Source organism: Haliotis rubra, unplaced genomic scaffold (assembly GCF_003918875.1).
Source record: "Haliotis rubra isolate DU_JTF1 unplaced genomic scaffold, ASM391887v1 Scf11, whole genome shotgun sequence".
Taxonomy (NCBI): domain Eukaryota; kingdom Metazoa; phylum Mollusca; class Gastropoda; order Lepetellida; family Haliotidae; genus Haliotis; species Haliotis rubra.
Genome location: NW_025765003.1, coordinates 1459176 through 1483183, shown reverse-complemented (window position 1 = coordinate 1483183; position 24008 = coordinate 1459176). Strand labels below are relative to the sequence as shown.

General features: G+C 40.1%; 1 protein-coding gene across 1 annotated transcript; it reads left to right on the top strand.

The window, feature by feature from the left end:
- Nucleotides 1-1110: 1110 nt before the first annotated feature.
- LOC124284172 lies at nucleotides 1111-23490 on the top strand. The gene is made up of 6 exons (XM_046720237.1): nucleotides 1111-1491; nucleotides 15767-15854; nucleotides 20104-20306; nucleotides 20694-20779; nucleotides 22387-22597; nucleotides 23235-23490. The coding sequence occupies exons 1-6, from the start codon at nucleotides 1183-1185 to the stop codon at nucleotides 23352-23354; spliced, it is 1017 nt and encodes a 338-aa protein (XP_046576193.1). The 5' UTR covers nucleotides 1111-1182; the 3' UTR covers nucleotides 23355-23490.
- The last annotated feature ends 518 nt before the right edge of the window (nucleotides 23491-24008 follow it).

Genomic DNA, 24008 nt, shown 5'->3' with positions numbered 1-24008 from the left:
CTTTCAGCACGGTGTTGCTAAATAATTGATACATGTTCTTCAAAGAGCTTTCTGAGATAGACAAAAAGCGACGTGGTGTGGACACAGGATTTCTGAAGAGGCTCGCATCAGGATATTCTCAAGGGAAAAGAAAAAGCCTAATGAAGCGTAACTTCACTATTTCTAGATTTGTAAATATCACGTTTGGTTTGTTTGTTTGTTTGTTGTTTAACGCCGCACCTAGCAATATTGCAGCGATATGGCGGCGGTCTGTATATAATCAAGTCTGGATCAGACAATCCAATGATCAACAGCATGATCATCGATTTACACAAGTGGGCTACTTTTACATGTGTCATCCAAGTCAGCCAGCCTGACCACCCGATCCCGATCGTTGCTTCTTACGACAAGCATGGATGGGTGGATGGATGGATGGATGGATGGATGGAGATCAAGTCTAACCTGGATCTTCACGGGTAGAGTGAGTCATGAAAAAAGTATGAGGACATAGTGAGAGTCATCTAAAACATGACACGTGTAAGGGAGGTGAAATATTTCTGGTATATCACGGTATTGTAAATCTCTTCCTAGTTTCGCCCTCACACCCGGCAAAATATAGTATTTTTGCATTTCCATGAAATCTTCCAGTACCACTGATAAAACTCTATTCTGGATGTATTGTACGTTATTGTACGTTCAACGAACATCCCTATGACCCCAGAATCCACATAGCACATAAAACACATAAATCATATGCCAATTCACAAGCACCACTGAAGCCCAAGCACATACATCACCATACCTCTAGCACGCAGTAAGCACAAACAACCTCAAGCCGAACATCACTGTGCCTCGAGCACATACATCACAGTACACATTTAAGCATATGCACCCTATAAATCAAGCACATGCATCGCTGTACCTCAAGCACATGCATCACTGTATAATTAGCACACACATCACCATACCTCAATCACATGCATCATCACTCCTCAACCACATGCACAACCATACATTAAGCACATACATCGCCGCACATCAAACACGTGGAGCCCTTACTGAGCATATATAGATGTACCTGTCACCAGGCATTCCGTCTTGTCTGAAAATCGATGTAGTCGGCAAAGGCAGCGAGCGATGTCCATTATAAGTACAAGTAGGGTGCTGGATAGCTGAAGCTCGTTTTCATTCCATGTGAGGAGGATGTCGTCTAACCATGGTGAAATTGTTTTCCTAATTTTGGGGATGGTAAAGCTTGCCCATTGTGACAACTGCTTTGACGTGACTACTATAGTGCAGCGTGACAAGTACATGGAACACCAGGTGTTCAGAAAGTTCCGGAGTCCGTCTTTGTACATTTGTGCATCAGAATGTCTCATGTCCTCAGGATGTCTATCCTTTGGATTTGACGAGAAAACGCGCACCTGCCTTCTCAACGATAAGGACAGTGTCAATGGAAATGTTGTTGACAGAACGGGATACCTCTTCAGTGACATCCTCCACTGGCCAAAGGTTGGTGTCCGTTTGATAGATTAATTTAAAAAACCCAACTTGAATGTATTATCTAAGGGAAAATATTCATTTCAAGTTTGATTGTTTCATTATGCTGTGACGTTCATTGATGATATTGCTCCAGTGAAAAAGAGTACATCTTGGCATAAATTCTTTGATTTGTTAAAAATATAAATCGCAAACCTTCTTAAAACTACAATACATTTGTGTCGAGGGATCTGAGTAAATATTTCACGTGCTTGGAGTTTTGTCACATTCGAAAATGATGACTTATTAAGTGAGTGAGTGAGTGAGTGAGTGAGTGGGTGAGTATGGTTTTACACCACTTTTAGCAATATCGCGACGGGGGACACCAGAAATAGGCTTCACACATTGTACCCATGTGGGGAATCGAACCGGGTTTTCAGCGTGACGAGGGGACACTTTAACCACTGGGCTACCTCAACGCCCCAACTTAAGAAGGAGTATGCAAGTACCAAGATTTACTTCGGGACAACCTACCTGCAACACATCGGTGTTTGGCTGTATTCATTCTAAATATATAGGAATAGATGACTTTACAATTGATCCCGACATGTTATTGTTTGTTTGACACCGCACTCAGCAATAATCCACATATAACAGTGACCTGTAATTAATTGAGTCTGGGCTAGACCATCTCGGAAATCAAACCCCAAAATGTTTTGATAGTTTAAAGGTTTGTTAAGAAATAATTTCGATGATGTATTTACCACCCCTAGCGGCATCGGAATGACTCATTGTGTTTGTTTGTTGTGATACACCAGATATTCCAGCTATATGACAGCGGTCTGTAAATAATCGAGTCTGGACCAGACAATTCACCGATTGACATCACGACCACCTATCGAGGCAAATGGGATTCGGTGACATGTGTCAACCAAGTGAGCACGCCTGACCTCCCGATCCCGTTAGTGGCCACCTATTGAGCCGTTATGTTCGGGTGACTCACGCTTTAAGGACACCATGAGATGTGGTTTCTACCCTTGACATGTTATTCAAACTAGGGCACTCGTGAAGAGCAACCTCCTTGTGAGTTCTGGGTGATGCTAATAGCTCTTCCCCTGTATGGATCCGGGCAAGAATAGGTCCACAGCACCCCATTGCTGGTCGACCGAATTGGGCAACCTGTTTGCCATGGGTTGTGTCGGGGATGGGGTTGGGGTGTGGGGTGTGTGTGTGTGTGTGAGTGTGTGAGAGAGCGATAGGATTCTGGTGGTAAAGGCAAAGGAGCCACGAACCGTGTTCCTTTCGCCCACCACACCACTTCGACTCTTACTTCACGTATAGTCCGTTTGGCTCAAAAGCGGACCGATGAATTGCAATCTAACTCGAAAACTTATAAACATAAAATACTCAATGAAACACTGATCATAATGAAAACGTCAGACCAACTCTGAGAGGTGTTTGCAGAATTTATGTCCTAAATATAAAAACGTTGTTTAACAAACTATCATTAAAATATCGACACAGTTCACTATTTGTTACGTGGGAGGAGTGCAGAGAAAGGGACAGCCAGGTGTGCGAGAAAGGATGGAGACGGCACATCACAGGTTAATGAATCAATAACTTTGTCGGCACTTGTGCACGTGCTTCTCTAACACCTGGCAGTCCCTTTCTCTGCACTCCTCCCTAGTAACAAATAGTGAACTGTGTCAATATTTTAATGATAGTTTGTTAAACAATTTTTTTAATTTTAGGACATAAATTCTGCAAACAAATCACAGAGTTGGTCTGATATTTTGATTATGATCAGCGTTTCATTGAGTATTATATGTTTATTAGTTTTTGAGTTAGATTGCAATTCATCGGCCCGCTTTTGAGCCAAACGCACTATAGACGGGTGGTGGAATAGACCCGGTTCTATCTACCGGCTGCACACGACATGCCTTGTGCATGGAAAACGTTCATGTTGAAAAATTTAGCTCCAATGGATGCTGAAAATCAGTAATGTTAATAGAAAATTTGAAATTTGAAAAATAGAATATACACAAATTCTGGTTCCGCTCGAAATAATAAAAAAGGCGTCTGGGGGCTGAAAATGTTTCAACTCCAAAACAGCAGAAAAACCGGAAAGATTTATAGTCAATGAGGATACAAATGGTGTACCCCACAAACTAAATCCATTTTGGACATCCAAGACTATCCAATCTATCTGTGGAGAAGTCAAGAACGTTTCCTGTCTCTGAGGTGGTCAGCTCCTTGTTGAGTGTGCAAGGAGACAGCAGTTAATTAAACTATTACAACAGCATCAGTTTGCAAACATCAGCGTTGCTGTAACAGCACATAAACACTCAACTCTAGTAGAGGCATTGTTCGAGACACATTCCGTTGTTTGCCAGATATGTTAGTGGACGACATATTGACGAATTTAAGGATAAAAATGTCACTTCTGCCAAGAAGCAGGAGTGTAAAGCTATTCCAAGAAACACCTACCCGTATACGTTGACCACAGTGCCCAAATCACTGGATTCTTCAAGGTGTATATCCTCACTCCAAACCAATGTTACACATGTCAAAAGTCTGGTTCCAAATTCTGCCATAACGCTCATCGTTGTCATCCTTGCAGTGAGGATCATCAGGATTCTGATTGCAGTAAAGATCATAAATGTGTAAACTGCGGCGGCTACCATGTTTCTTCCTCGAAATCTTGCCCTGAGTGTCAGATTCAATGAAGAATTCAGAGGTTTAAATGAAAAATAAATATCTTTCTTTGATTTGCTCAAAATCAGAATCAACTCACGTCATCTCCGACAGTTAGTTTTTTCAGCTGCCATTTCCAGAAAAGCAAAATCAGTCTCAGTTTTTGCCAAACTGTTTTGACGTTTGACTTGGAGGTGAGGTGAAATTGGGTTTAACGTCGCGCTGGAGAATATTTCGCTCAAATGACGACGTGCATGCGTATGTATGTGTATGTGCGGCTGCTTGTACTAGCCGCACATACTAGTTAAGCTGATTTTATAGTGCTAGCTCACTGAGGTACCATGCCGCAGTGAAGCATGAATACCCCACTCAGACACATTATACTGACTCCGAGCCGACCAGTCCTTGTTGTACCCATTAATGCCGAGCGCCAGGCGGGGACCTACAAGTACCATATTTTAACGTCTTTTGGTATGACGCGGCCGAGGATCGAACCCGCGACCTTCCGCTCTCCGGGCGGACGCTCTAACCACTACACCACGGAGGCAGTCTTTTTGACTTGGATTGAATCGAAACAACCCCATACTGTACGAACTGCTTCTGACAGCCAGTCGGCCATAACATCTGCTTCTCAGACTGCAAATCAATCGCAAGAAACGATTGCTCAGCCAAATGTTCATGTTGACCAAAATGTTGAAATATCAAAAACGCCTAAACCGGAAACAATCATTAAAGCTCCCTCTCCTGTAGAAAGGCCTGTAACAGTAGAGGTTCATAACTCCTTTGAATCCCTGGAAATGGAAGTGACGTCATCTCCAGAAAACAAAAAAATGAGTTCTTCCTCACGTTTGCGTTAGAGATCCCCCGCAGAACCACCACGAGCCAATATCCTAATTTAATACAGTGGAATTGCAGAGGTCTAAGGAACAATTGTAATGAAGGTGGATTATTCACACATGATTTTAAACCATCAGCAAGTTTGAAATGCGTCAGTACAATTCGTATGACAATTTTTCACCTTCAGGTGATAAAGCTACTGGCGGCTGCTCTATTGGTGAGGTAGGGTGTCCTCCAAAGCCTTGTCCATCTTAACATCTTTGAGATGATGAACATTTGTGAATTTGTGCCTTTGCCTTTGATTCTCTGTTTCATGTTCCACACCTTCGTCGACACGTGAAGGTCCGGGTTAGAATATTGATCTTCAGTAACCCATGCTTGTCGTAAGAGGCGACTAACGGGATCGGGTGGTCAGACTCGCTGACTTGGTTTACACATGTCATCGGCTCCCATTTGCGCAGATCGATGCTCATGCTGTTGATCACTGGAATGTCTGGTCCAGACTAAATTATTTACAGACCGCCGCCATATAGCTTGAATTTTGCTGAGTGCGGCGTAAAACTAAACTCACTCACTCCACACCTTCGTCATAGGTGAATGTGAACTTGATACACATTTCTTCCAAGATTGTTTGATGCACATTTCTTCCAAGATTGACGCTTCCTTTGTTTAATTGTACGACGCGCCTTGGCACTATTTATGTTTACATTATTTAAATTTTGAACTGTTGGATGGCGGCAAAATCTTCCTACACTTCTTAGCGTGTTTACAGTCGTTTCTTGAAACCAATAATGTTCTTACAAAGATTCAATGTGGTTTCGCAAGAATAGAAGTATCATTGACCATTTCGTTCAGTTGGAAGCATTTACTAAACATTTAATTGAAAATAACCAGCATGATGTGCCAATCTTGAAAACCTGGAAACAACTTATAACATAACATGGAAACATGACATTTTGAGATGTATATGGCTTTAGTTTGGAAGACCGTTTGCCTCATTTTATATCACAGTTTTAACAGACAGATAATTTCAAGTTCGTGTTGGCTCAAACCTGTCTCACCATTATAATCAGGAGCAGGGGATTCCACAAGACAGCATTATGTCTGTTACTTTGTTTAGCATAAAAAATAGTCTCAAAAGTATTAAATGACTCAATAGATGGGTCATTGTTTGCGGATATTATAATGTCTCATGTCGTGGTACAAATATGCATACTATCGAAGACAATTACAGATGTGTTTGAATAAAACTCAAAAATGGTCACTTGTTTAAATTTTCTGTCGAAAATGTAAACCTCACAGAGATCCCGTCTGATTTGTTTTTTGGTACTGATTTTCGAACATCATTTGACCGTTTTGCCACATATCAAATACTAGTATCTGAAGACCAAATGTCTGAAGGCCTTAGATCTATTAAAAGTCGTCTCAAAGTCAAAGTAGCGAGGGGATCAAACAGCCCTCCTTTACTTATATATACTACCCATCAAAAGTTTAGACTCGCTTAAATCAATCACTATATGTTATGAATGTACATATGGTTACAACGAAGATGAATTTCTCCACTAACTTGGGGGAAACATCTGCAAACCTTATGCAGATGAATTGCACGAGGATCATGCATCAAATTGCTGAAAAGCATGTGCAAATATTGTGCATGTGAACAGCTGCGTTTTGGTGTAAAGTTTTGATTAAAAAATCGCCATTTTTCACCGAGTTTCATCATTTATTGAACACATGACAATTAACTTTTCAACGTCATGAATTTGTTTTACAATACATCAGCTCATGTATAAACAATACATTCAAACTGTATGGATTAGTTTTTAAAATTTAGTTCAGAACAGTTGACTGAAGTAAGTGGCTACATTTACACTAGTGAGTCTAAACTTTTGATGGGTAGTATAGGTGGTTCGCTCTGAATTGGACTATGGCTTAAATTGTATACTCTGTAATTTAAAGTTAGACACAATTCACCACCTTCCGAATATCTCCCGTTTTTATAGCCTGTACGTAAAGGCAAATGAGCCTTCTTTAAAACAACGCCGCATTAAATTGTTCCTTCAATACATTTCTAAGTTACGTTCCAATCCCTTCAACCCTGCTTACGACTCAAGTTCAAGCTTGTTCCGCCTCTTGGGATTCGGATTAAACAGCACATTGTGGCTGCAAATATTGATTTTGCCATCATCACTCCACACCGGAAGCGTCTGTCAACTCCTCCCTGGCAGTTGGTGGGGCCAGAAGTAGACCTTTCACTAACAGGCATTCAAAACTCTGATACAAATCAATGGATGTATTAACAGGAATACCTACAATTACAATTAAATACAATTAATACCGGTACATATTTACTGATGGATCTAAGGTCGGTGGCAAAGTAGCTAGTGCTGCCGTTATTGGGTCAAAAACGTTTTCATCCAGTATACCAGATAATAGTTCGATATTTTCTGCTGAATCCCATGCTATTCTTACCGCCTTATTGTACATCCAAAACAGCCAATATTTTCTGATTCTTCAGGCATTGTGTACTTTGTCTTCAACTCATCCACTTATTTTAGAAATGTTAGAACTATATAATGATCTTGCAACCGGCCAATACGATATTGTCTTTTGTTGGTTACCCAGTCATGTCGGCATTGTGGGTAACAAAATGGCTGATGCTGCCTCAGAGGCAGCTCTAAACAAATCTGGGACATCACTTCTTATCCCATACAGCGATTACAAAGCTGTTATTAGATCTTATATCCGCGATCTAATGCAAAAGAAGTGAGACACCCAAGTAGGCATAAATAGCTTACATGCAATAAAGCCAATTCTACCATGACTTCAGTAAATACTGGATTGTGACTGGTTAATCAAAGTCATTCAGAGGTATATAATCACGTTATAACATACTGTGTTGGAAAATCAGCGGTATATAACGAAATTATCGTATATACCTCTGATTTTCCAACACAGTATGTATTTTAAAAAAACTTAATAACGCGGTTATGGTAGAATGGAGATAAACGTACTGTGTTGGAAAATCAGAGGTATACACGATAATTTCGTTATATACCGCTGATTTTCCAACACAGTATGTTTATCTCCTAACTATCGGTTACACCTACTTGGGCTCAAATTCCAGATTTGAAGAGGTAATTTTGAGACGATGCCGTGTTGGCCATTCGAGATATACACATGAATTTACATTGAAAGGTGAGGATCCTCCATTTTCTATCCCTTGTGATGAATGAATCCTGCTGTTTAACGTTTTCAATTTATTTTAACGGAATCGAAATATTACACAAATTTTGATTGATACGTTTTGAATTTGATTAACTTAGCAGCCGAGATTGTTGGTGGCTGTATCCTCAAAGGGTTTAAATTATTGTAAAATTATTGTCCTCCTGAGATTCTAGTAAGTCCCCAAACCCTCAAAGTAAATTTCGGTCATCCAAAGTTTTAATCGTGGTATATTTGTTGTATGTAATGGCTTAATCTCAGTACAATCGCCAGTGGCTGAAGGGATGGTGTAAATCCAGCTAGGGTCTATGCACGGAGCAAAGGTACTGTAAGTCTCAATGATCCCTAGTATGTTGATCTACCTTCAGTTGCTGGCGATCTACAGTCCGTATTTTAATGGCATTACATATAATATGCAATCTCTGTGTTAAATAGAATATTTTTTATACTTGAAATGGTTACTTTTTAGGTATAAATTGTGATATTTTGCTTATATTTATCTGTCCTTTATGGCATATATTAAATATATTTAACATAACCCTTCTCGTCAGTATATGGCTGAAATATTGCCGAGGTGACGTTAAATTTCAACCCACTCACTATTAAGACAAGCCAGCCTCATAACATCTGTCTGATATAAAAGACAGGATCCACAGTAATCTTTTAACAATCTGCCAGAGATAACGAACGGGTGGATTTAACAAACCTATATTTTAGTCCATACCACTCGGTGTAAGAGTAGAATAACGAACTACAGTTATAGCAAGCTAAACTCAGTGGTCCCTTTGATTTCGTTATAACCGTTGTTTTCTGTAGTTATATACAACGCCTGTGGAAATTCTTGCATTTCAAATTTTGGCTACAATTGTTTGTGACAATTCAGTTTTGTATATGTGTTTTGCACATTCCCATTATGTTCTAAGTTGTTTTACGAACGTTCTAAACCAACGAAAGTCAGTCCTGGGATTGCATATTTCACGGGGCTCCAACAGTGTAAATGAATTCTGTAATGGAAGATACCGCATTCGAGTCAAGAACAATGATGAAAAAATGTTTATTGGAACGGATTAGGGGTGGGCGATAATACCGGTTTACCGGTATATTGCAATTCGAACTTCACAATACGATATATTGCGGTACACTTTTCGCGAACCGGTTTACCCGATACGATCGGCAATTTCCGTGACCATGATCGGTTATTTCTGTGATGTAGTCAAAAATACCAATAACATTTGTATTTTCTTTATATTATTATGCATTCATAGTTTTGAGAATGTTAATTGGTCATATAACTGTATTTGCATGACTTTTAACCATGTAAAAAAATAGATTGGTACCGAAGGCAGACGCTTTTTCTCGAGTTCCAAGTTTCAGAGCGAAATCTTCTGTTTGGAAACATTTTCAATTGGTCTCTTGTACAATCACATCTGAGTCCTGAAAGTAGCCATTGGAATTGTTTCAAAAGAAAGGAACAGTAATTTCATTACCCTGAACCATGTGTTGCACTTTCACAATATATTGCAATACATGTTGCAATACGCCAACACATATCGCAATATGAAAATTTTGGCAGTACCCAACCCTAGAACGGATGCTGCGTTCGAAGAAGTTATTTTTGTTTTCTTGGCGCAGTGACCACGTGGTTTGAATGAGCTACTACACTTATTAACCGTATTTATCAATCCAGTATGTAAAGATATTAAGTCAAAAACTGTGTAGGTGTAAAACAGGGAATGAACTGTAGCCAGTACTATCAATCGTGATGTTAAGATGCCTGTGTTGATTAAACATTTAGGGGAGGTTGCACATTTACTCACTTTGCCATGTCAATGAAGAAGTCCTGACGCCGTGATGTCACCGTGTTGGTGACTCCCATCATACACTGACGTACAAAAGAAAGTACACACTTGATGCTTTTTGGTTAATTTCCTAAAAAGAACAAACAAACAGCAACGAAAATACCGAAAAAAAAGAATAAACAAAAAAGAAGATAAAGAACAAATTTCACCTGACGAAGGGGCAAGGAATAGGCCAAAATATTTGCGTTTTACATGAATACCAGCTTCTAAATTCCTCTCAAGAACCTCAAGATAAAAAAACCCCTCACTCTCAATAACACAACTTACATTGTTTTAATTGTGACATACGAGTCTGTCTATTCTTGCGTTACTGCAGTATTTAGGATCAAATTAGGAATGGGATCTACAAAGTGATGCTCCTAAGGGCTTTGAAACTGTAGAAAACCAGGAAAAACAGAATAAAACGATATTATTTCCTACAAATAAAACTTCTGGTCAGTTATCGACTAAAATTCTTTTAGTTGTATCACGAATAATGCCTGTGTTGATTAAACATTTAAGGGAGATTGTACACTTACATAGTTTGCCATGTTAATGAAGAAATACCGCCACCGTGTTCGTGCCATAAACAGACCTACATAAGAAAGTACTGGTGCGTTGGGAATATGTTCCACCCAAAAGTAAACACACAACAACAACAACAACTTAACACCACCAACAAAACATACAACAAAATCCCAAAGAAATCCCATACACAATAACCCAACTTATATTGTTTCAAAAAGTGTATTGATTGTGACGTTCGAGTCTGTCTATTCTTGCGTTAATGTAGTATTTGGGATCAACTTGGGAATGGGATCTACAATGTGATGATCCTAAGGGCTTTGAAACTGGTAGAATTTGAATATATTCCATGCGCGTTCAGAGTCTCAGATTCGTACGGTTTGGAACTGGTATAAGACAAAATATTATGGATGTCAAGTTCTTCTTTATTGTATACACAACGTTTCTGGGTTATTCCTTGCCCCTTCGTCAGGTGAATGCTTACTAATAGATAACAGGTTTGGAACGGGTTTCTACGGGTACAATATGCGAACAAATCAGCACAGTCAACACGAGGATCAATTACTCAGAAGGCAAGCTTGAGGAGCCCAAACAGCCTGTTAATAAGTCGCTGTTTGCTTGCGCCATGCCAGCGGAGTTTGATTTTCCGACAAGACTAGAAATGTTCTGTTTGCTCGGCGACCATGTGTTGTACCGTTAACATATCGTGTTTTAAGATGAGTACCAGAACTATACGTGGTCGTGGTCTTGTGAACGTGACGTCACGCAAATGGGGCGGGATCATTGTGGCTGCCAGAACAACACAGTAAATTATACATGGAAGAATAACTTGAGGGTACTACCGAGAAAACCTACTGGCACCAATACTTTTGCCAGTTACATAATAATATAATAATCTTTATTTGCACTGAGAAGGCCACAGGCCTATAGTACATAAAGTTATGTTACATTTGAGAGGAATTTAGATCGGGTAATCATAGCATAGTAAATGAACATTGAAATATTTTGTAGAAGAACTGGATTTTTACTACTTAACAGTGAGGATAATTTTATCACATTTGGATGGACATAGTAATATCATTTAATATATTTTGTTCGCAACCGGTCATAAAATGGACATATTAGGAGAAAATGTAATTCATCTTCTATTTCGTTAAAATTACAAAGTGTACATATTCTATTTTCTCTTTTTACATTCATATATCTGCCTCTTTCAAACAACAAATCATGAGAAGAGCATCTGAATCGTGCAAGTGCTATTCTAAACTTATTAACATTAACACAGAATAGATATGACTCAATAACTATGGCATTTTTAAACAATGAATAATACATGCATTTATTTGATAAGGATATCCTTTCACACCATGTTTGAATATACATATCGTTTAGTCTTGTCGTTAAGGATTGTATGAATAACGTAGGTGATTCGACATATTGTGTATTCCATGTAATTCCAAAATCAATAGAATATAAAAGGTTTTTTACATTGGTTGCCCATTTTTTTGTCCACCTTTATCATATAACAACATCATATTATAACACTTCTTGGGTAAGCGATTTGAAGGCATAATCAACAGTTTTAGCCAGTACTTAATACTTTAATGCTTGTAAGAATGTGCATTGGGCCCCATATGATAAAATTGGACTGACTTTGGCATCAAATATTTTAAAGAATGAAGAGTAGTTAATATTACCAAGTACACTCAACTGTTTCATAATTCCAATTAATGCTTTTTGTCCCTGTAACGCTGCATATTTTACATGCCTCGTCCATGACAGGCCACTGGTGAAATATAGTCCCAAATATTTATAAAAGCCAATACACTCCAGCTTCATACCTTTATATAACCAGTTTTCCTGTTTTGACAATTTGCCTCCATTTTTGAATACAACAATTTTCGTTTTTTCTCTATTTACAGTTAATTTCCATTTATCGCAGTAACTTTCAAGTTCATTAATTTGATTCTGTAAGCCATTAATCGTGCTTGAGAACAAAACAATGTCATCTGCAAATAGCAATAGGGAAATATGAACTATATCAGGGTGGAGTTGAATCCCGTGTACACAATTAGTTTCGATTTGTCGTGCTAACTCATTTATAAAAAAAGGAAAATAGAAATGGGCTTAGTATACAGCCTTGTCTCACACCAAGTTGCAAGTCGAATGTTTCTGAATAATTATGAATACTTTGAATACAAGCCTTAACATTTTCATACATATTGCATAAAAGTTTACTCATTTTACCACTGAGACCGTGGGTATTAAATAGAAGCCAAAGTTTTTTTCGTTGTATTGAATCGAAAGCTTTTGAAAAATCTACAAATAATGCGTAGAATTTCCCCCCTTTAGAGTTTAAATACCTTTGAATAATACTTTGCAGTATAAACATATTATCTACTGCCAGTTACATGCTGGTCCACGTTTTGTCTTTTAAGACGATAATGCTCCAGCAAAACAGGTACATGTCGTGACTGACTTCCTCCAGCAGCCAACCAACGCCAAAATGCAATGTCCCTCAATGTGTGCTGCCTTTTCCCCCCATACAGCATCTGTGTGATGTGATAGGGAGGCAGGTAAGCCGACGTCAACAGCCACGATCTTGGCAAGGCGCTGCAAGAGGAGTTGAATGGACTCGATGAAATTGCCAAGGCAAATTCATTCAGGCCTTACCACGCGGTATAAATGTATGTTTGATCAAAGGTGGGAGCTTGGCCCATTATTGATCATATCAAGCGTTCACTCATTGACTTAACACCTCTGTCGTACATGGTTGCTTGTACAATTACAGCATACCATTACCTTCTATCATTGTATTCATCTATCACCATCACTCAATACTTAATGTGGAGAACATGCGAAGATCCGGGTTGGAATTGGTCTCAGCAGCACATAAGAGGCGACTAACGGGACCAGATAGTCAGGCTCGCTGACTTGGTTGACACATGTCATCGTGTTTCAGTTGCGAAGATCGATGCTCATTCTGTTGATCACTGGATTAAACAACAAACAAACAAAACGTTTGTGGAAAGTAAACCACGGATAGAACGAACTCAAAGGGACTATTAGACTTAGTTCGTTATATCCGTAGTTCGACTAACATATACACAGCAAGTAACCGGGACCAAAACACAGTTCGTAAGATCCGTTGGTTCGTTTTAACATAGTTTACTGTACGTTGACTGAAAGTGAATGCTCATAAAACCAATTTAACAATGAAACTTAAACAATTAACAAACCATCTGGGTGTATTTAGCCCCAAAATTATTGTAAATTTTACACGAAATCCCACGAAAGTCATTAACTAATGAAGATTCAACACTTATCGGACCCGTCAGTGTTTATTGAACGCGTAAGTTATTGTTCATTACAACGGGTTCCTGGTACTTTCTTGTCATCTGGGAGCGTGTCTATCGTCTAAATCGTCGCGATTCGCCGAGTTGCGTCTCCTTGGGGACGCCGGAAGCCAAACAGTCTATTTGAATCCCTATTTGTGTTTCTACAACTGTCCGCATCAAACCCGTTCTTTGGATTCACTAAAGTGGTAAACGTGTGTGACCTGCATCGATCTGGGTTTTCCTCCGACATTAAGCTGGGACACAGTGATGGTACTGGATCCACTACTGTTCAATGGGACGTTAAATCACACTGATTCAATCACTTTATGTCATCATATTCCGACCATATTTAGGAGATAATCCTATTGTTCAACCAACTATAATCACTTCCAAAATGTAAACACAATAGGATTATCTCCATTCTACCATGACATATGCACCATGAATAAAACGCGTTTTAAATACGCACTCATCACCCAACGCGGTAATGAGTGCAAAATATTCCTACGCGCAGTGAACCGGCTCTCAGAAGTGGTTATTGAAAAATTTCACTTCTAATTTTTTAGTAACATCCAATCAAAAACGAACATACTTAAATGTCATGGTAGACTTGCTCACACTATCCACCACTGGGTTATGATTGGAGGTAGAATTACAGGCTGTGGTGTTAAAGCTTATAAGTGAATACAAAGGTAAAACAACGAACCAACAAAGGACATGCATTTCTGTAAAAGTCCGGTTACATCCCAAATGGGCACAACATGTGCTCCTCTCCTTGCACATATATTTGTGAATTCACAAGGATCACAATTTCTATTAAAACAAAGTAACCTGGCCATGACCTTTAACTTAAGCTTCAGACGATTTAATATCAATCAACATGCCACAAATACAATGTAGTCAGATCCCTACCACTGATTTAGGAGTGAGTGAGTGAGTTTAGTTTTACGCCGCACTCAGCAACATCCCAGCTATATGGCGGCGGCGTCTGGGAATAATCGTGTCTGGACCAGACAATCCAGTGATAAACAGCATAAGTATCCACCTGCACAGCTGTGATACGATGACATGTGTCAACCAAGTCAGCGAATCTGACCACCCGATCCCGTCATTCGCCTAAGTGGGGCGATAGGGTAGCCTAGTGGTTAAATGTTGGTTAGACCCGAGTCCGGTGGTCCGGTAATCCACATGAGTACATTGTATAAAGCCCATTTCTCGTGTCCACCCCCATGATATCACTGAGACCCGAAAAGTGATTCGATAAACATGCTCACAACACACTCGCTATTTTTTTCAAATTAAAAAAACGTGTGTGGAGGATAGTTCATTTGGTCTTATCCTGTTCGAGGGGTCCAATATACAGGCTCAGAAAAGTTTGAGGGATGTCGTGACCAAGCTGAATGGACTCATCTGAGAGCCAGAATTTCGCGGTATATGTTTGAAATCACAACCTACATTTCAAATCCTTTTTCAATAACCTCTTGTTATGTCAACGATAATTTGTATGGTTTATATTATTTAGGTCCTCATTGGTAATCGCGTGTCATCGTACCCAAACACACACACACCGTTGAATAATGCCGTCATGAAATCGCAGCAACGACAAATGCTTTCCGTAAGAGACTTGTCAGTCAGTTCAGATGTATAATGTTTTACTTGAAAAAATGGAATTGTAGCATTTTTGTTATCCCCACTCAACCAACCCATTTGGCAATATTTCGCGACCCCTCTTTAATGTCATTGTTTGAGTCAAACCTTCTGTAATCTCTCACTTACTTACACAAGCGCACAGAAAAGCACAAAATTCATCTCGAACAGTTTCTTCACATTTTCCGTTAAATTTTGTTACAGTCCGTCGCAGGTCCATGTTCTACATTGACATGTCCGGGGACCAACCGGTGTCAAGTAGATCGACTTCATCGTGCAACATGTGTTCCAGGTAAACGAACTGCATATTGATATATGAATTTTCAAATATTAAACAAAATTAGTGTTTATTGTTGTGTTTTAGTGTTTAATGCTGGTTTGCGTACGCGGAACGAATGCACAGCGCAAAAAGCATCTTCGGAACTTGTCCACTTGCATGAAAATGTCATGGAGAAAATGTGGTTCGCAATATGCACCTGCTGTTCTGAGGAATTGTGAGCAGGGACATTGCCTATATAAGGCCGTTTTGCTTTAAGACGGTTACTGCGATTTTTTAGCTAAATGAAAGTATATCGTTATGCCGCGACTCAATGCTGTTAATTGAAACATTGCCATAAGACGTCTGGAGGCTGGGGAGTCTCGATCTGCCGTTGCGTCGCATCTCAATGCTACGCAAGTGGTAAACCTCGGATTACCATCGCAGCGCCGGATAGGTACATCCGGGTTCTTCATTTGTGGAATCTAACTGTCACAGCAACTGCAAGTGAAGTGCTTGGTTAGAGGAGAGTTTTGGGCGAAAAACCATTCGTAATCGTTTACGTAAAGCTGGAGCCAGAAGACCGTATTGTGACCCAGTGCTGCGACGACTACATGGACGTCGACGGGTCCAGTGCTGCGACGACTACATGGACGTCGACGGGTCCAGTGGTGCAATGGCGTTCGATTCTGGTATCTACAAAACTGGCGACGTGAATGGTTCAGTGACGAATAACACTTTCCGCTTCAGTGCCGTGACGGAAGACTACCTGTCTATCGATGTCGAAATGAACATTTTGCCCAGAATTCTGTCACCCATGTTGATTGATATGGTGGTGAGAGTGTCATGATGTGGGGAGCCATATCCTACAAGCAGAAATTTAACTTTGTGTGCCTTCAAGGCAATTTAACTGCTTTGCGGTACAGGGGCGAAATCTTAAGGTTTCACATGGTTCCGATCACTGACCGCCAGAGGGAGTTGTTCAAGCAAGATAATGCCAGGCCTCACACAACATATGCCTCTATTCAGTATCTTCAGAATGAGAACGTAACAGTGCTTCCATGGCTTTTCAAATCGCCCGACCTCAACCCCATAAAGCATTTGTGGGATGACCTCGACGTGAACGAGAACGTCAACCGGCTCCCCATACGTTAGATTAACTGTCGCAGGCACTTCAAATACTTATTCAGTCCATGCCGAGCAGTTTTGGGGGCACATGGGGACCACAACAGATACTGAAGACAACGTCCAACTGGGAAGGGACGCCTTCACTTACTAAACTGTTTATAGGCTATACATGTTAACAGACATTTGATCCTTTATACTGTGAAATTTGGCTGCAACCGATGCAGAATTACATGTGTTGTCTCACTTTAAAGCTAGCAGGTTGAATTCGTGAAAATACACCTATGCGTTTCTTTTTATCGAGAGTATATGTCAAAATAAGAGTATGGTTTTACGCGACATTCAGCAATAGCCAGTGGTTCACTGCTCGAAATGGTAAGAAGGAGCGTCACACAGTGTATTTGTTTGGAAAAACGACCCCAAAATGTTTTGATATTTTACTGATTTGTTGAGAACATAATTTCGATGTTGTAGTTACCGCCTCTAGCGTCATCTATATGACAGGTTTTGTTTGTATCATGTTTACACCGTCCTGCTTATGGCATTGGTTTGAAAATGGACCAAGCAATCCAGTGATTGCCATCATTAGCATCGATCTACGGAAGTAAGATACGATGACATTCATCAGCCGTCAGAGAGCCTGACCATCCGATCCTATTAGATGCTTCTGCGACGTGAATGGTTCAGTGACGAATAACACTTTCCGCTTCAGTGCCGTGACGGAAGACTACCTGTCTATCGATGGCGAAATGAACATTTTGCCCAGAATTCTGTCACCCATGTTGATTGATATGGTGGTGAGAGTGTCATGATGTGGGGAGCCATATCCTACAAGCAGAAATTTAACTTTGTGTGCCTTCAAGGCAATTTAACTGCTTTGCGGTACAGGGGCGAAATCTTAAGGTTTCACATGGTTCCGATCACTGACCGCCAGAGGGAGTTGTTCAAGCAAGATAATGCCAGGCCTCACACAACATATGCCTCTATTCAGTATCTTCAGAATGAGAACGTAACAGTGCTTCCATGGCTTTTCAAATCGCCCGACCTCAACCCCATAAAGCATTTGTGGGATGACCTCGACGTGAACGAGAACGTCAACCGGCTCCCCATACGTTAGATTAACTGTCGCAGGCACTTCAAATACTTATTCAGTCCATGCCGAGCGGTTTTGGGGCACATGGGGACCACAACAGATACTGAAGACAACGTCCAACTGGGAAGGGACGCCTTCACTTACTAAACTTTTAATAGGCTATACATGTTAACAGACATTTGATCCTTTATACTGTGAAATTTGGCTGCAACCGATGCAGAATTACATGTGTTGTCTCACTTTAAAGCTAGCAGGTTGAATTCGTGAAAATACACCTATGCGTTTCTTTTTATCGAGAGTATATGTCAAAATAAGAGTATGGTTTTACGCGACATTCAGGAATAGCCAGTGGTTCACTGCTCGAAATGGTAAGAAGGAGCGTCACACAGTGTATTTGTTTGGAAAAACGACCCCAAAATGTTTTGATATTTTACTGATTTGTTGAGAACATAATTTCGATGTTGTAGTTACCGCCTCTAGCGTCATCTATATGACAGGTTTTGTTTGTATCATGTTTACACCGTCCTGCTTATGGCATTGGTTTGAAAATGGACCAAGCAATCCAGTGATTGCCATCATTAGCATCGATCTACGGAAGTAAGATACGATGACATTCATCAGCCGTCAGAGAGCCTGACCATCCGATCCTATTAGATGCTTCTAATGATAAGCATGAATTGATGAAGATGAATTCTAACCCGGATCTTAACGGGTTTGGTAATAGTAGTAGTTCTTCGTAGTAGTAGTAGCAGTAGTAGTGAGTGAGTGAGTTTAATTTTACGCCGCACTCAGCAATATTCCAGCTATATGGTGGCGGTTTGTAAATAATCGAGTCTGGACCAGACAATCCAGTGATCAACAGCATGAGCATCGATCTGCGCAATTGGGCACCGATGAAATGTGTCAACCAAGTCAGCGAGCCTGACCACCTAACCCGTTAGTCGCCTCTTACAACAAGCATAGTCGCCTTTTGTGGCAAGCATGGGTTGCTGAAGACCTATTCAACCCCGGATCTTCACGGGTCAGCAGTAGTAGTAGCAACAATAAAGGTAGCAGTGGCAGTAGAAGTAGCAGTAGTGGTGTTGGTGGTAGTAGTAGTAGTAGTAGTAGTAGTAGTAGTAGTAGTAGTAGTAGTAGTAGTAATTATTGAAGTAATAATATTTGTTGTAGTGGTGTTATAGGTAGTAGTGTTAATAATTCTAGAGGTAGGAGAGTAGTAGAAAATGTGATGGTGGTAGTATTTCAGAATAACTATATCAACTCGCATACCCTTGCCCACACAGCTATGAACCAACGCTCCCATGACGAAAAACATATATATTATTGATGTGCAGACGCATCTGTGAAAACAAACCTATTGATCTTTTGATCTGCTCACGCATTCATGACAACAGATCTACCATAACCACGACTTTTTATCATCATTCCACTGGACAGAGTCATGACAACATCCAAGTATCTGACAACAGAACTGAAATGTGACTGTGTCCTTTAGATGTTGTAGTTCATGGCTGAGGGCGTCAGGGTGGCAGATGGACTTGGCACGTCTGGTGAGGGGGGCTACGATGGCTTGCTTGATCTGGGGGTGATGCCAGGAGTTGTAGTGGATCACTGGCCTCCTCGTGTTTCTATTATATCCTATCACATTTATTACCATGTTGTTTTAGTGTATCACTGGCCTCATGTTTGAATTACATATTCATTCCTCAACATTGTTATACATGGTTTCTTTGTAGTGACTCATGTATGTATATATACATCTATATATATATATATATATAGTATAAGGGGATATGTATATATATATATATATATATATATATATGTATATATATATATATATATATATATATCCCCCTTATACTCCCTACCATTCACCTGATGAAGGAGCAAGCATACACTCCGAAATGTCGTGTTATGCACAATAAAGAAGTTGACATCCATAAATCCTGCTTTTCCTAACAGAACTGAAATAAGGAAAACCGAAACATATGCAAGATGAAAATATAATTGATACTTTTTCATGGCTGAGCCTATCTGTATCGGAATCTATTTTGTATCTTTGAGAGTTCAGAGGGTGTGGTCAACCCCCAGAGGTGACAGACGCTAGCAAGAAGTACGAGGGTCATCACCAGGGTGGTGTAACAACCTACGTCTGCAAGCAGGACTTCACAGCCTGTCATGACAAAGTTACCAGCATCTGCCAATCTTCTGGACAATGGGAGAATCTGATGACTGGTCTGTGTAGTCAGAATGTTTGGCACAGTCCGGTAAGCATTTATATTCCAAGACTCTACAATTGTCTACTTAATTAATATAAATATTATTATCAGAAATAATTGATGTAGGTTTTGGTTCTTTGATTAGAAGTAATCTAAAAATAAATACTTGAATGCAAACGGAAATGACAACGGGAATTATAGGTCGTTTGCGTTTCTGAAAACCAGACTATTTCATTGTTTAGGTATTGTTGAAGTTATAACTTTAAAGCCAAAGAATACAACCACGTTTATGATTACAAATATACGCAAGAAAGTAAATGTTTCATGATCTTCTATTTTGTCTAAATGTTCATCGTTAAATTACAAGCAATTACAAAACATGTTGATATTATTAAACCCTTTTGAAAAACAGATGAGTTTGTTTGTTGTCTGTAGGTCTTGGGCGGTGTCTATCCACTTCCGTGTGGATCATCAAACAAGTTCAGAGCGACTGTCATCGGAACACCGACACCTGCAGCAAGGTAATATAAGATTTTAAGTCACTTTACATAGAATAATGCCGTCTATGATATTTTCTTGAAACAGATATGGGCTCCTTCAGGTTTTTTGTTAGAAGACATTTGACACATACACTGAGCATGTGAACATTCGATAAGTGACGGTGTAGGTGTGCAGGGGCGTATACAGCTTTTTGAGAAAGGGAGGGGTGTGTGTGTGTGTGCACACTATTGAGAAAAGGAGAGGTGCACACTTCGTTTCACCCGAGTTTCAAAGGTCATTTAATACACTTTCAGGGCCAAAGGGGGTTGCGCACCCCTGCACCCCCACACCCCTCTGGATCCGGCTATGGGTCTGGGTGTAGGATGGGTGAGCTTATAGCAGGGATGGGAGTGGTTTGAGAAGGATCGCGGGGGAAGTTGTCAAGGGGAAAGAGTGAAGGTCTGTATGGAGGATGGGTGAGCTTAAAGGTGGGATGGGAGTGGATTGGGAAGGTTCGCGGGGAAGTTGTCAAGGGGAATGAGTGAAGGCCTACATGTTTGCTTTGGATTGATTGATTGTTGTTTAACACCAAACTCAGCAATATTCCACCTAAATAATGATGCATGAGGATCGTACTATGTAATTGGAATACGATGACATGTGTCAACCAAGTCACCGAGCCTGACCACCTGATCCCGTTGGTCGCCTCTTACGACAAGCATAGGTTACTGAAGACCAATCCTAACCCGGATCTTCACGGGTCAAACAACAAATACGTAATGAGCCGGATGCAAACATTCCAGCTCCTTGGTCTCGTGGATAAAGCCTCTGTTCTGAGAGTGAAAGTCCGGCGTTCGCTCCCCATGCCCAGATATCTTGTTTACCCTATCTTGAGACATAAACGGACGCACACACGACCGCACACGCCCTTGCTAGTCACCATATCAGTGGCATAAACACTTTATACAGTTTAACAAAATTAACAAATAAACATAAATATATCAATATATCCTGTGCGTTGCAATGTGAGAGGTATATACAGATATCGATATCACCTATGCGTTGCAATGTAAGAGGTATATACAGATATCAATATCACCTGTGCATTGCAATGCAAGAGGCATATACAGATATCAATATCACCTATGCGTTGCAATGTAAGAGGTATATACAGATATCAATATCACCTCTGCATTGCAATGCAAGAGGTATATACAGATATCGATATCACCTATGCGTTGCAATGTAAGAGTTATATACAGATATCAATATATCCTGTGCGTTGCAATGCAAGAGGTATATACAGATATCCATATCACATATGCACTGCAATGTAAGAGGTATATCCAGATATCAATATATCCTGTACGTTGCAATGTAAGAGGTATATACAGATATCAATATCACATGTGCACTGCAATGTAAGAGGTATATCCAGATATCAATATATCCTGTACGTTGCAATGTAAGAGGTATATGCAGATATCGATATCACCTATGCGTTGTAATGTAAGAGGTATATACAGATATCAATATCACCTGTGCGTCGCAATGTAAGATGTATATACAGATATCAATATCATCTGTGATGTGTTTGAGTGTATAGGTCTGTGACTTTACCTCTAAGTATTGCAATGTATGATTTCAGCCAACACAGATGGAATATCTGGCTTTGGAAAGACAACGATGTACTTTTGTTATCAGAGTTCAGATTTCATTTCGATACCTACATAAATACAACAATCATGAACAGTCGATTTCAAGATACCTGGAAAACACCGGTCCGCACTCCAAGTTTACCCATGACTGTCGGACAAGAGACAGAGGTCAGGATAACACTACACAGTGGAATATACAGGGTATGTGTCTGTCTGTTTATATTCAGGTTGTGACATTTGTATTGAAGGTATTTCTTGCCATCTGCGTTTTCCGTGAGTACGTTGTGTGGGGTTGGACATTACCATACCTTTAACATGGTCTGTATTGTGTGTGTTTTGAAGAGGCTTATAGAAAGTAATTTCAGCATGACCTAGAACGAGTACTTTGTGATGAGGCTGAGACAAACTTAGAGCATGACTGACTGAGTTTGGTTTTACGCCGCTTTTAGCAATATTCCAGCAACATCACGGCGGGGGACACCAGAAATGGGCTTCACACATTGTACCCATGTGGGGATTCGAACCCGGGTCTTCGGCGTGACGAGCCAACGCTTTAACCACTAGGCTATCCCACTGCCCCCTTAGATCATGAACTGCTATGGGTGGGATGAGTATTTGGTGAGGAAGTTAAATAAAACACTTTAGCACCGGAATCATGACTTTGTGATTGGACCTAAAAGAAAACTTCAGCATGGCCTGGAGCGAGTGGCTTATATGGTTGACGACAAACCTTCAGGATAGCGTCATTGTAGTACAATTCTCTTTGTCAGATGGAACCAAATTAAAATGATAAAACGAACAAATTATCTCTAATGATGACTCTTTATTTTACTTTCAGCTGCAAATCGATGGCAAGAACATGCTCAACTTCACCGAGCAAGATGCAGGAGCGGAGCCTGTATCAATCTCTGTAGAGGGTCATGTGTCACTTCGAATGATAGAAATCTTGTTGTATTAACTTACGTGACACAGGTTAGGACTCTTAGGCTCTAGGGCTTTTATTGAGTAGGAGTCAGACATTGAGAATACAACTCACGTAGATTCAGATATATTCCTGAAAAAAAAAGAAACGCAAAGGCGTTTTTCAGTTATATGCTCAATGTATTGCATGAATGGTCATCAATAAATGTTCACATTTGGCATACGTCATTGTCACTGACATACGTGAAACAATCGAATGTGAAGGTGAAGGTCATCTGTTCTCAATTACTTGTACAGGCCTCTTGAGAGTTCACAGTTGCCTGTCGTCATCGCCCCATGGAACCAATTAGATTACGAATTGTGGCCTGTGGAATGTCTACCCACTCTCTCAGCAGCGATTGTGCCAGCTTTTGGAGGTTCTGTGGCTGTTGTTGACGTAATTGCGGACGTTGATCAAGAGCTTCTGATAACGGTTCTACGGTCTTGTAATGGTGCTTGACCATACGTAGATACAATGGCGTTGTTGCTTGAGCTTCTGTCAGTCGCGGTATGTTTTCACTTTTCAGTTGCTGTACATCAAGTGAAAAAACATCGTTGTCATACATGTAGGTTAACAATTCATTTTGCACGTTCATTTCTTGTGGGCGGCTTTCTTGCGTTCCCCAACATTAGTTATTTTAGGGCTGTACTT

Bases quoted from the DNA above. Each gene is read 5' to 3' on its own strand.
- LOC124284172 (XM_046720237.1), top strand. From the start codon at position 1,183: ATGTCGTCTAACCATGGTGAAATTGTTTTCCTAATTTTGGGGATGGTA. The intron at 15,855-20,103 runs GTAAACGAACTG...TGTATCTTTGAG, and splicing joins TCGTGCAACATGTGTTCCAG to AGTTCAGAGGGTGTGGTCAA. The intron at 22,598-23,234 runs GTATGTGTCTGT...TTTTACTTTCAG, and splicing joins TACACAGTGGAATATACAGG to CTGCAAATCGATGGCAAGAA.